Raw genomic sequence first — 14,541 nt, forward strand, 5'->3', positions numbered from 1 at the left:
AGAAGTACATTCACACACCGTGCTCATTACGGTTTGGTTTGCTTGTATTACAAAATACAATGGTTTTCACTTCTCCTATAAAGGAAACTAACCGCACCAGATCAACAACATACCTTGCAGTCCGAACACACCCATAATGGTGTGAACACAGTGGACCTATGACTGGCTTGGTTCGCTTCATAAAAAATCCTGCTTTATCCAATACTGGGCTTAAATGGCATAGCTGCATTTAGGTGACTTTGACTTACGCTAATCTATGAACTGAATACATTTCACCATTCCAGTTTCCAGGACAACGTGAGAGATTTCCTCATAGACGTCAAACTCAAAAAAGAGGAAGTGCACAATGTGAAAGTACTGTACTTCTCTTCTTGATGCTCGACTCAAACTAGTTGCACAACAGTATCCACCACAATAGGATCCGTTTATGGAACAACTGAGGTGCACTGCAGGCAGAAGGTGTGAGAAAGGCTCCACTTACTTTACACTGAGGTGGTGGGAACAGATTACAAGCAGGTTCATACAGTGGACTGCTATTATCCCCATGGCAAACAGACTCAGAGGTCCTAACTGGAAAGGAAGAGAGAAGATAAGTGTCGTTAGGCGTTGTCCCGTTGGGATTCTGTCGTTAGGCGTTGTCCCGTTGGGATTCTGTCGTTAGGCGTTGTCCCGTTGGGATTCTGTCGTTAGGTGTTGTCCCATTGGGATTCTGTCATTAGGTGTTGTCCCGTTGGGATTCTGTCATTAGGTGTTGTCCCGTTGGGATTCTGTCATTAGGTGTTGTCCCGTTGGGATTCTGTCGTTAGGCGTTGTCCCGTTGGGATTCTGTCATTAGGTGTTGTCCCATTGGGATTCTGTCATTAGGTGTTGTCCCATTGGGATTCTGTCATTAGGTGTTGTCCCATTGGGATTCTGTCGTTAGGCGTTGTCCCATTGGGATTCTGTCGTTAGGTGTTGTCCCATTGGGATTCTGTCGTTAGGCGTTGTCCCATTGGGATTCTGTCATTAGGTGTTGTCCCATTGGGATTCTGTCATTCCCTCACACTGCACTTGCAGAATAAATGTATTAGCAATGGACATCTACTAAGGAGCTCTAGAATAGATCAAAGTAAGATTGTTTAAATAATGATAAAGGTTTTGAACAAATACAAGAGAACACAAATAAAGTCTGGTAGAACAGGCAGGGTGACCGTTCTAAGCCTGAGTCTGGTAGAACAGGCAGGGTGACCGTTCTAAGCCTGAGTCTGGTAGAACAGGCAGGGTGACCGTTCTAAGCCTGAGTCTGGTAGAACAGGCAGGGTGACCGTTCTAAGCCTGAGTCTGGTAGAACAGGCAGGGTGACCGTTCTAAGCCTGAGTCTAGTAGAACAGGCAGGGTGACCGTTCTAAGCCTGAGTCTGGTAGAACAGGCAGGGTGACCGTTCTAAGCCTGAGTCTGGTCGAACAGGCAGGGTGACCGTTCTAAGCCTGAGTCTGGTAGAACAGGCAGGGTGACCGTTCTAAGCCCGAGTCTGGTAGAACAGGTATTTGGTTATCAGGAATTATTATTACTTCATTGTTAACTGTTTGCTTACCACAAGGCCTGCGTTCCTGACAGCCAGAGGTAGACCTAGCAGCCCTGTACCAATGTTCCCCTTCAGGAGGTGGATCAGGGTCTGTAAAAACCTACAACATAACAAATAAAACATGATCCGTGTCAAATCACATTGCGCAACACAATAATGGAACCAAACAATTATGAATGCAGGCTCTCTCATACGCTCTCATATAAAATCAGCTCTTTGTATGGGGCCTGAGGAAGGTCTCAGGATGGAAACTGTGCTGCTAAGGACTTTTACTTTGGAAATAAAAAAAGTGACAGTTTCAATACAATTGAGTTGCGCTTTGTAACGACCAAGATCTGGAATTTAAAAAAATACATCTTTGCATGTAACATAACCATTACTTACGAAGCTCCTGTTTGGCCTCCGATTCTCTCATACTGAGAATCAGGTCCTGGGGGGAGAGGTGGAGTAGGACAGAGAACATCCTCCTCAGAGGTGCTCGCTGATATCCTGGAGAGAACTGGACCTGGGCCTGCAATACGGGGACACACAGTCCGTCTACATTAAGTTGCTATGTAGCTACAATGTTGTTACATACATGGGTAGAAGGGGAAACTTCAAATAAATACTTAATTCAACTCCCTCAGTCAGGAGAACGTCTTAATTCAACTCCCTCAGTCAGGAGAACGTCTTAATTCAACTCCCTCAGTCAGGAGAAAGTCTTAATTCAACTCCCTCAGTCAGGAGAACGTCTTAATTCTGTCGCTGAGATGACATGACTTCATACTGTCGATAGCAGGGTTCTACTACACAGAATCCCCACAGAAGGACCAGAGTTCTAGCCATAAAATCGGTCCGCGAGACTAGGCCCTGGCTTGTTGACGCAAACAGCGGGTTATTGCTGTAAGCTAATGATCTCATGACGGGCCACTAACAAGACACTTTAGGCTACTTCTCATCTAAAAGAAGAATCACTGAATGGAAAGTATTGAAATAGAGATATATCCTGCGTGTGTGGGAAAATGTGTGTTTCTACTCAATCACAGGGTACATGAGTTCCCTGGATATGTTCACTAGGCAAACGCTGTAGGTAGAAATGTCATGAATAGACCGGATCTCATTCCTTCTTCCACGTGTCAGAGAATCATGTTTGTCCTATTGGGATTCTTTGTCCAGATTGCCATCTGCACATTCCACAAGGTTGTGCCCTGTTGAACGCAGCCCAGGGCTCATAATTCTAAAACTTCTCAGAGTAGGAGTACTAATTTAGCATCAGATCGCCTCCTGTCCATATAAACGTATTCCTTAGGATAAAAAAAAAAAAAGGACTGGATCAGCACTCCTACTCATATAGAGACACTGATACCAGACGAGCAGTCCTACTTTTTATGAATACAGGCCCTGTTCTGGGTTTCAAAATAAATACCGTCTTGACGATTGTCAGTGTTGGAGGTCATGGTTGGTCCGCTGGCGCTGGGTGGATCCTCCTGCTGCCTTCGTCTCAGATTTCTCCTCCAGAGCCACTGTGGTAAGGACAATGTAACAGAAGTGAATTCCATGTTATACTAGCTTACCAGATCTCAAAGAATCAGCAGTGTTCTTATCTGGAGAAACATAGAACTGCTGGAGTTGAGGCTTGTTCTATGCTATTACCGCACAGTCAGAAATGCTGACAGCAACTAGTTAAGCGTTATTACTGCACAGTAGTGTCATCACGATATCAAGATTTTATACTAAACTAAAATATAAAAGTGTTGGTCCCATTGTTTCATGAGCTGAAATGAAAATATCCCAGAAATGTTCCATATGCACAAAAACCTTCTCGCTCAAATTGTGTGCACACCTTTGTTTACATCCCTAGTGAGCATTTCTCATTTGCCAAGATAATCCATCCACCTGAGAGGTGTGGCATAACTAGAAGCTGATTAACCCAAATGATCATTACATAGGTGCATCTTGTGCTGGGGACAATAAAAGGCCACTCTAAAATAAGCAGTTTTGTCCCACAGCGCCACAGATGTCTCAAGTTGAGAGAGCATGCAATTGGCATGCTGACAGCCGGAATGTCCAATAGAGCTCTTGGCAGATAATTTAATGTTAATTTCTCTACCATAAGCCGGCTCCAATGTCATTTTAGAGAATTTGGCAGTACGTCCAACCGCACCAGCTGCTGAAACTCGGGGTTTGTACAACCAAAGAATTTCTACACAAACTGTCAGAAACCGTCTCATGGAAGCTCATCTGCGTGCTCGTCACCCTCACCTGGGTCTTGACCTGACTGCAGTTCAGTGTCGTAACCGACGTCAGTGGGCAACTGCTCACCTGTGATGGCTACTGGCACGCTGGAGAAGTGTGGTCTTCACAAATGAATCCCAGGTTTCAACTGTACCGGGCAGATAGCAGACGTCGTGTGGGAGAGCGGTTTGTTGATGTCAACGTTGTTAACAGAGAATCCCATTGGTGGGGTTATGGTACGGGTCAGGCATAAGCTACGAACAATGAACACAAATGCATTTTATCTATGGTAATTTGAATGCACAGAGATACCGTGATGAGATCCTGAGGCCATTTTCATGCCATTCATCTGCCGCCATCACCTCACGTTTCAGCATGATAATGCACGGCCCCATGTCGCAAGATGCTGTACACAATTCCTGGAAGCTGAAAATGTCTTCGTTCCTCCATGGCCTGCATACTCACGAGACATGGTCACCCATTGTGCATGTTTGGGATGCTCTGGATCGATGTGTACAACAGCGTGTTCCAGTTCCCCCCCAATATCCAGAAACTTCGCACAGCCATTGAAGAGGAGTGGGACACCATTTCACAGTCCACAATCAACAGCCTGATCAACTCTGTGAAGGAGATGTGTCACACTGCATGGGGCAAAATGGTGGTCACCCCAGATACTGACTGGCTTTCTGATCCCCGCCCATACTTTTCTTTTAAGGTATCTGTGACCAGATGCATATCTGTATTCCCAGTGATGTGAAATCTGTACATTAGGGCCTAATGAATGTATTTAAATTGACTGATTTCCTTATATGAACTGTAACTCAGTAAAATCTTTGAAATTGTTGCATGTTGGGTTTTATATTTTTGTTCAGTGTACTAACGATACCAGGCCAAGTATCACGATACCGGTCAAGGAAATTCACACTTTTACTCAATGCAACATATTGAATTTAACTTCACACTGGTCAGTGGATAATAGAATCCTACATAGAATGGCTGATTGGCTCAGTCTACTCAGACTACTCAGACTGGTCTGTGCAATTGGTTATAACAGGCGATGATACAAATGTATCAACATTGCTGAAATGATACAAATGTATCAACGTTGCTGAAATGATACAAATGTATCAACGTTGCTGAAATGATACAAATGTATCAACGTTGCTGAAATGATACAAATGTATCAACGTTGCTGAAATGATACAAATGTATCAACGTTGCTGAAATGATACAAATGTATCAACGTTGCTAAAATGATACAAATGTATCAACGTTGCTAAAATGATACAAATGTATCAACATTGCTAAAATGATACAAATGTATCAACATTGCTGAAATGATACAAATGTATCAACGTTGCTGAAATGATACAAATGTATCAACATTGCTGAAATGATACAAATGTATCAACATTGCTGAAATGATACAAATGTATCAACGTTGCTCACTCTGAAAGCTGCTCCAATGTAACAAAACAGTTTAAAAACAGAAGACTCATCAGGGTCTGCATCCCAGCTACCACGTAAACACTGATGCACCTCACTCTTATATAATGAAAATAAATTTTAAAAAATGCAATAAATTACTATTATTATAATTATTCTGCCTAATGCGAGTGATACTTGATATTTCAATATTTAAAAAAAAAGATGAAATATTTTTAAGTGTGCAGATTAGTACAAAAATAATTAAGAACTTCTTACCCTGGTCTTTGGGAGTTGAATGTGGATTAACCAAAATAAGTGGTGTGTCTCTCCAGTCAGATGATGATATTGATGTTATGATGAATATGCTATAAGAGATCAAAAAGATATCTTCTTGTTACCCTGGAAACATGTCTTTTAATAGTCCAGATACTAGGCTTCATCATCATCATCATCATCTCATTTCCTTATTTGGGTATGAAACTTTACCTGATATCCAAAAGTAGATCTGTTCACAGTCTAAGATGACCACCACCAACCACTGTCTCGGTTTACCTACAACTGTTTTCAAAAACCTCTCGTGTGTGTGTGTGTGCGTGTGCGAGAACCACCTTTACAGAAACCATCTCTCATAGGCCATATCTGATGTACTTTTTTTTTCTCTCCAACCCCTGACAAAAGTATGCGATTGTAAACCAGATATGGCCTATGAGAGATGGTTTCTGGGGGTTTATGTTGTGTAGACTGGAGAGAGACACAGACACGTTATTTTCGGCACAAGGGTCGTTCCACAAACAGATTGTTTTGCGTCCCTTTGCTATTTTAAGTAGAGGCAAGCAGTTCTCTTTGCTGTAAAGCTGCCTGAGTGAGGGCTGGTAGGGAATGTGGCTGCCTGATTGAGGGCTGGTAGGGAATGTGGCTGCCTGAGTGAGGGCTGGTAGGGAATGTGGCTGCCTGAGTGAGGGCTGGTAGGGAATGTGGCTGCCTGAGTGAGGGCTGGTAGGGAAGGTGGCTGCCTGATTGAGGGCTGGTAGGGAATGTGGCTGCCTGAGTGAGGGCTGGTAGGGAATGTGGCTGCCTGAGTGAGGGCTGGTAGGGAATGTGGCTGCCTGATTGAGGGCTGGTAGGGAATGTGGCTGCCTGAGTGAGGGCTGGTAGGGAATGTGGCTGCCTGAGTGAGGGCTGGTAGGGAATGTGGCTGCCTGAGTGAGGGCTGGTAGGGAATGTGGCTGCCTGAGTGAGGGCTGGTAGGGAATGTGGCTGCCTGAGTGAGGGCTGGTAGGGAATGTGGCTGCCTGAGTGAGGGCTGGTAGGGAATGTGGCTGCCTGAGTGAGGGCTGGTAGGGAATGTGGCTGCCTGAGTGAGGGCTGGTAGGGAATGTGGCTGCCTGCTGGCTGAGTACAGCTGCCACACGTGATAGAAGCACGAAAGTGAATTGGTTATTATTGGACCAGCACATACAAGAGACTAGAGGCTGTTGCTGAAATCCAACTGAATGTATAAACCGAACTGACTTTAATAACATATTATACCAGGCGTCAGCAGGTTCTTTAGATCGGTGAGGCTGAAAAAGTTAGTATTATCAGACGAAACGGTACTACGGTATTCTAAAATGTTTGGTATCATGATATTACCATTGTAGTGGTATACCATGCAACACTACTGCAAAGTCAGATGCTGACAGCAACTAGTTCAATGATATTACCATTGTAGTGGTATACCATGCAACACTACTGCAAAGTCAGATGCTGACAGCAACTAGTTCAATGATATTACCATTGTAGTGGTATACCATGCAACACTACTGCAAAGTCAGATGCTGACTGCCTCTGCTGAACAACCTTGAAATGACCATCGCTGTTCTGAAAAAGCAACGAGGCAGGCTACATTCTGTTCTCCTGTTCTGAAAAAGGCAACGAGGCAGGCTACATTCTGTTCTCCTGTTCTGAAAAAGGCAACGAGGCAGGCTACATTCTGTTCTCCTGTTCTGAAAAAGGCAACGAGGCAGGCTACATTCTGTTATCCTGTTCTGAAAAAGGCAACGAGGCAGGCTACATTCTGTTATCCTGTTCTAAAAAAGGCAACGAGGCAGGCTAGATTCTGTTCTCCTGTTCTGAAAAAGGCAACGAGGCAGGCTACAGTCTGTTCTCCTGTTCTGAAAAAGGCAACGAGGCTGGCTACATTCTGTTCCCCTAAAAAAAGTGTGACTTCTGATATTTTGTTGTCTCTCGGTTTTCACTTCCAATTTCTTTGTCAACATATGTAGGCCTATGTACATACGTACCAATCCATCAGATCTCTCCCTCAGGGGAGTGATGGACAGAAAGTTATTAGCAGCACAACGTGCTACCATGTGTGATGAAGAACAACTTAGACAAGTAGTCAAGTGAGTTTTTAACAATGGCTATTAAACCTAATCAATATTTATTATTTTTAGACAATCAAGTACAGTTATTTTTATTTTTGTTCCTTGTCAGAGGAGGAACATAGAAAATGATCTTGCATTGAAGATACATAGCTAGGAGATGATACCCTTCTTAGCTAGGAGACTATATTCATAGATCCAAACTTTTGACCTCTAACCTGTCGGCGTCATGAAGCAATACAATTTGCTGAATGTTGTCAGTATGTATTTACTTTGTTCCAGGTTATGATGAAATGCAAATAAGAAAATCCCTTCTGACATGGAAAATGCACAGTTCTACAGATGATGCAATATTAACACAGAACTGGACCTTATAGACTCAGTTATACAGACAGTTTAGAGGTTCAGCTCTGGGCTAGGCTCAACATATACACAAAAGTATGTGAACACCCCTTCAAATTAGTGGATTCGGCCATTTCAGCAACATCCTTTGCTGACAGGTACATAAAAATCGAGCACACCGCCATGCAATCTCAATAGACAAACATTGGCAGTAGAATGGCCTAACTGACGAGCTCGGTAACATTCAACGAGGCACTGTCATATGATGCCACCTTCCCAACGTCTAGGAGCAACAATGGCTCAGCCGCGAAGTGGCAGGCCACACAAGTTCACAGAACAGGACCGCCGAGTGCTGAAGTGTGTAGCTTGTATAAATCGTCTGTCCTCGGTTGCAACACTCACTCCCGAGTTCCAAGCTGCCTCTGGAAGCAACGTCAGCACTAGAACTGTTCGTCGGGAGCTTCATGAAATGGGTTTCCATGGCCGAGCAGCAGCACACAAGCCTAAGATCACCATGCGCAATGCCAAGCGTCGGCTGGACTAGTATAAAGCTCACCGCCATTGGACTCTGGAGCAGTAGTAATGTGTTCTCTGGCGTGATGAATCACGCTTCACCACCTGGCAAACGACGGACGAATCTGGGTTTGGTGGGTGCCAGGAGAACACTACCCGCACCAATGCATAGTAGTGCCAACCGTAAAGTTTGGTGGAAGAGAAATAATGGTCTGGTGCTGTTTTTCATGGTTTGGGCCCCTTATTTCAAGTGAAGGGAACGCTATAGTATAGAATGACATTCTGGACGATTATGTGCTTCCAACTTTGTGGCAATAGTTTGGGGAAGGCCCTTTCCCGTTTCAGCATGACAATGCCACCGTGCACAAAGCGAGGCCCACACAGAAATGGTTTGTCGAGATCAGTGTGGAAGAACTTGACTGGCCTGCACAGAGCCCTGACTTCAACCCCATCGAACACCTTTGGGATAAAATGGAATGCCAAATAATGCCCAACGTCAGCGCCTTACCTCACTAATGTGCTAGTGGTAGAATGGAAGCTGTGGTAGAATGGAAGTCCCCACAGCAATGTTCCAACATCTAGTAGAAATCCTTCCCAGAAGAGTGGAGGCTGTTATAGCAGCAAAAAGGGGGGGGGGGGGTGCAACTCCATATTAATGCCCAGCAAACCAAAAGGCATATCCTGTTATCAGTCAGCAAACCAAAAGGCATATCCTGTTATCAGTCAGCAAACCAAAAGGCATATCCTGTTATCAATCAGCAAACCAAAAGGCATATCCTGTTATCAGTCAGCAAACCAAAAGGCATATCCTGTTATCAGTCAGCAAACCAAAAGGCATATCCTGTTATCAGTCAGCAAACCAAAAGGCATATCCTGTTATCAGTCAGCAAACCAAAAGGCATATCCTGTTATTGAACATGCAACTCCTGTAATAAAGCCGCCAATAAAACTTAATTTTCATACATTTACCAAAATGTAATTCTCGGAAAACACCCTTCTTAACCTAATGCGAGCAGTTGTGATAGAGATTAAAATCTCTGTCAGAATTTTAGAAAGAGGGGGAATATAATAGCAACAGCTAGCAGGGGTTGCTAATATGACTAGGATTGAGCCTTTGGCTTCTGGACAACGAAAGAACAGTATAAACCAGATAAGTAAAAAATAAAAAAGTAACAAATAATTAAAGAGCTTCAGTAAAATAACAACAGCGAGGCTATATACAGGGTATTACGGTACAGAGTCAATGTGGAGGCTATATACAGGGTATTACGGTACAGAGTCAATGTGGAGGCTATATGCAGGGGGTACCGGTACAGAGTCAATGTGGAGACTACCGTAATACCCTGTATATAACCTCCACATTGTATATACAGGGTATTACGGTACAATGTGGAGGTTATATACAGGGTATTACGGTAGTCTCCACATTGACTCTGTACCGGTACCCCCTGTATATAGCCTCCACGTTGACTCTGTACCTGTACGGTACAATGTGGAGACTATATACAGGGGGTACCGGTACAGAGTCAATGTGGAGGCTATATACAGGGGGTACCGGTACAGAGTCAATGTGGAGGCTATATACAGGGGGTACCGGTACAGAGTCAATGTGGAGGCTATATACAGGGGTAACGGTACAGAGTCAATGTGGAGGTTATATACAGGGGGTACTGGTACAGAGTCAATGTGGAGGCTATATACAGGTGGTACTGGTACAGAGTCAATGAGCAGGGGCACCGGTTAGTCGAGGTAATATGTACAGTTGAAAGTTAACATACACCTTAGCCAAATACATTTAAACTCAGTTTCATAATTCCTGACATTTAATCCTAGTAAAAAATCCCTGTTTTAGGTCAGTTAGGATCACCACTTTATTTTAAGAATGTGAAATGTCAGAATAATAGTAGAGAGAATTATTTATTTCAGCTTTTATTTATTTCATCACATTCCCAGTGGGTCAGAAGTTTACATACAATCAATTAGTATTTGGTAGCATTGCCTTTACAATGTTTAACTTGAGTCAAACGTATCGGGTAGCCTTCCATAAACTACCCACAATAAGTTGGGTGAATTTTGGCCCATTCCTCCTGCCTTGAGATGTTGCTTCAATATATCCACACAATTTTCCATCCTCATGCTGCCATCTATTTTGTGAAGTGCACCAGTCCCTCCTGCAGCAAAGCACCCCCACAACATGATGCTGCCACCCCCATGCTTCACGGTTGGGATGGTGTTCTTCGGCTTGCAAGCCTCCCCCTTTTCCCTCCAAACATAACAATGGTCATTATAGCCAAACAGTTATTTTTTTGTTTCATCAGACCAGAGGACATTTCTCAAAAAATTACTATCTTTGTCCCCATGTGCAGTTGCAAACCATAGTCTGGCTTTTTTATGGCGGTTTTGGAGCAGTGGCTTCTTCCTTGCTGAGAGGCCTTTCAGGTTATGTCGATATAGGACCTGTTTTACTGTGGATATAGATACTTTTATACTTGTTTCCTCCAGCATCTTCACAAGGTCCTTTGCTGTTGTTCTGAGATTGATTTGCACTATTCACATCACTATTCACACTCTAGGAGACAACGTGTCTCCTTCCTGAGCGGTATGACGGCTGCATGGTCCCATGGTGTTTATACTTGCGTACTATTGTTTGTACAGATGAACGTGGTACCTTCGGGCGTTTGGAAATTGCTCCCAAGGATGAACCAGACTTGTGGTGGTCTACGATTTTCCCATGATAAGCAAAGAGGCACTGAGTTTGAAGGTAGGCCTTGAAATACATCCAGAGGTACACCTCAAATTGTCTCAAATTATGTCAATTAGCCTATCAGAAGCCATGACATCATTTGAGAATTTTCCAAGCTGTTGAAAGGCACAGTCAAATTAGTGTATGTAAACTTCTGAGCCACTGGAATTGTGATACAGTGAAATAATCTGTCTGTAAATAATTGTTGGAACAATTACTTGTGTCATGCACAAAGTAGATGTTCTAATTGACTTGCCAAAACTATAGTTTGTTTTAACAAGAAATGTGTGGAGTGGTTTAAAAACGAGTTAATGACTCCAACCTAAGTGCATTTAAACTTCTGACTTCAACTGTAGGTAGAATTAAAGTGACTATGCAAACATAATAAACAGAGAGTAGCAGTTGCATAAAGAGGGGGGGGGGGGGGAATGCAAATAGTTTGGGTAGATATTTGATTAGCTGTAATAGGAGTCTTATGGCTTGGGGGGTAGAAGCTGTTAAGAAGTCTTTTTGACCTAGACTTGGCACTCCGGTACTGTTGTTGTGCGGTAGCAGAGAGAACAGTTTATGAATACAAGTTTAACCTATTTGTATCTATTTGGATCTATTTGCTAGTTAACAATGCTGAACAGTTGAAGTATGGCCACCTTTCTGTCTATCTCCGACTGTTTGAACAGCATACTAGACTGTCCACTTTGTTCAGATGTTGAAATCAAGTGGCCTACCACATTTCTCACAATAAGAACGAGTTGCCATATCCTTATATAAAACTGTGTTTTATGCTTTTTGCACATTTATAAAAATAGACTAGACAGCTAGTATAACAGTCTTTGGCTAAAATGCTGCTAGCGGTACGTGTTACCTCAATGCTGTGCTCGACAAACTGAGGATTCATGTCCCAAAATTCAATGTTAATGGATACTCCCGTTGTAGTAGTGTTTACTCTGCACGTAATTTGAGGAGTTGAGACATAAAAAGGCTATCAGTAGAAAGGTCAACTTCTCCTCCATTACCGTAAAATGATTTCTCAAGGGTGGGACTAAAAATAAAATAAAATAAAATAAAAAAGAACTCATGTAAAAATGTATACAGGTTCAGAACCTTTTTGAAACATCACAGTTGACAAATATACATCAAAACTGGATGGTCTTCAGAGATAAGATGGGAGGGGTTGAGGGAGGCTGAATGCTGGGACTGGATGGTCTTCAGAGATAAGATGGGAGGGGTTGAGGGAGGCTGAATGCTGGGACTGGATGGTCTTCAGAGATAAGATGGGAGTGGTTGAGGGAGGCTGAATGCTGGGACTGGATGGTCTTCAGAGATAAGATGGGAGTGGTTGAGGGAGGCTGAATGCTGGGACTGGATGGTCTTCAGAGATAAGATGGGAGGGGTTGAGGGAGGCTGAATGCTGGGACTGGATGGTCTTCAGAGATAAGATGGGAGGGGTTGAGGGAGGCTGAATGCTGGGACTGGATGGTCTTCAGAGATAAGATGGGAGGGGTTGAGGGAGGCTGAATGCTGGGACTGGATGGTCTTCAGAGATAAGATGGGAGGGGTTGAGGGAGGCTGAATGCTGGGACTGGATGGTCTTCAGAGATAAGATGGGAGGGGTTGAGGGAGGCTGAAGGCTGGGACTGGATGGTCTTCAGAGATAAGATGGGAGGGGTTGAGGGAGGCTGAATGCTGGGACTGGATGGTCTTCAGAGATAAGATGGGAGGGGTTGAGGGAGGCTGAAGGCTGGGACTGGATGGTCTTCAGAGATAAGATGGGAGGGGTTGAGGGAGGCTGAATGCTGGGACTGGATGGTCTTCAGAGATAAGATGGGAGGGGTTGAGGGAGGCTGAATGCTGGGACTGGATGGTCTTCAGAGATAAGATGGGAGGGGTTGAGGGAGGCTGAATGCTGGGACTGGATGGTCTTCAGAGATAAGATGGGAGGGGTTGAGGGAGGCTGAATGCTGGGACTGGATGGTCTTCAGAGATAAGATGGGAGGGGTTGAGGGAGGCTGAATGCTGGGACTGGATGGTCTTCAGAGATAAGATGGGAGGGGTTGAGGGAGGCTGAATGCTGGGACTGGATGGTCTTCAGAGATAAGATGGGAGGGGTTGAGGGAGGCTGAATGAATGGGCCTAAAAAACAAACAAACGATAACTATTGGAAAATAGACTGTGTCCTTAAAATGTATATAGTATGTATAAGCTGGAAGTAAAAGCCTAAATGTTGTTGTCCATTAGTTTACTCCAATTAGGGGAGGGGTGGTTAGGGGAATATATATATATAATTATTTTTTTAATCCGGGGGATTGGAAATGATGCAGACAAGTACATTTATAGAAGCCACAATCTGCAATATTAAAGCTGATCTACCCACTAAAATTTTTTTTTTTTTTTTTTTTAAGACTCAATGCAACACAGTCATGAAGAGGCCATGAAAATGCCTCTTCCCCCACAGGAGGCTGAAAAGATTCAGCATGGGCCTATAGATAATTATTAATAAGTTATAAATTAGTTAACCAATAGCTACTCGGACTATCTGTGTTGACCATTTTTGCAATACCTCTTGAAATCATCAACATACGCTACTGTTTATTATCTATCCTGTTGCCTAGTCACTTTATCCCTACCTATATGTACATATCTACCTCAATGACCTAGTACCCCTGCACATGGACTCGGTACTGGCACCCTGTGTATACGGCCAAGTTATTATGGACTCGGTACTGGCACCCTGTGTATACGGCCAAGTTATTATGGACTTGGTACTGGCAGCCTGTGTATACGGCCAAGTTATTATGGACTCGGTACTGGCACCCCGTGTATATAGCCAAGTTATTATGGACTCGGTACTGGCACCCCGTGTATATAGCCAAGTTATTATGGACTCGGTACTGGTACCCCGTGTATATAGCCAAGTTATTATGGACTCGGTACTGGTACCCCGTGTATATAGCCAAGTTATTATGGACTCGGTACTGGTACCCTGTGTATATAGCCAAGTTATTATGGACTCGGTACTGGTACCCTGTGTATATAGCAAAGTTATTATGGACTCGGTACTGGTACCCCGTGTATACGGCCAAGTTATCTTTACTCATTGTGGATTTATTCCTATTATTTTTTCTCTGTGTGTTTACCTTTAACTCTGCACTGTTGGAAAAGGACCCGTATGTAAGAGTTTCACTGTTAGTCTACACACCTGTTGTTGACGAGGCATGTGGCCAATAAAATTTGACTTGATTTTGTGAGTGGCAGGGGGAGGGGCTTGATGAATGGGTGTGTAAAACAGAGAGAAAGAGGCCAAAAGCTCTCAAAATAAGCATAATGCTTTTCTATGGGCTTGTCATCTACCCTCCCGCCTTCGGTACAATGACTCC

The 14,541-nt window shown here is 43.6% G+C and overlaps 1 protein-coding gene across 6 annotated transcripts in view; it reads right to left on the minus strand.

Annotated features, from left to right (window-relative positions):
• Window positions 1–14,541, minus strand: part of LOC110489216 (proton-coupled amino acid transporter 1) — a 46,351-nt gene that overhangs the window by 30,298 nt on the left and 1,512 nt on the right. Inside the window, exons 2-8 of one of the 6 annotated variants that reach the window (XM_090198833.1) lie at window positions 8,933–9,033; window positions 5,483–5,571; window positions 3,866–4,032; window positions 2,970–3,066; window positions 1,949–2,075; window positions 1,574–1,664; window positions 482–570 (exon numbers count right to left, since the gene is read on the minus strand). In XM_090198833.1, coding sequence (XP_090054959.1) covers window positions 482–570; window positions 1,574–1,664; window positions 1,949–2,075; window positions 2,970–3,000 — 338 coding nt within the window. In that variant the 5' untranslated portion in view covers window positions 3,001–3,066; window positions 3,866–4,032; window positions 5,483–5,571; window positions 8,933–9,033. The remainder of the gene's footprint in view (window positions 1–481; window positions 571–1,573; window positions 1,665–1,948; window positions 2,076–2,969; window positions 3,067–3,865; window positions 4,033–5,482; window positions 5,572–8,932; window positions 9,034–14,541) is intronic. The other 5 variants (XM_036943403.2, XM_090198834.1, XM_036943402.2 and 2 more) reach the window with 5 other exon arrangements.

Source organism: Oncorhynchus mykiss, chromosome 14 (genome assembly GCF_057628025.1).
Source record: "Oncorhynchus mykiss isolate SJ-2025 chromosome 14, ASM5762802v1, whole genome shotgun sequence".
In the NCBI taxonomy this organism is placed as follows: Eukaryota; Metazoa; Chordata; class Actinopteri; order Salmoniformes; family Salmonidae; genus Oncorhynchus; species Oncorhynchus mykiss.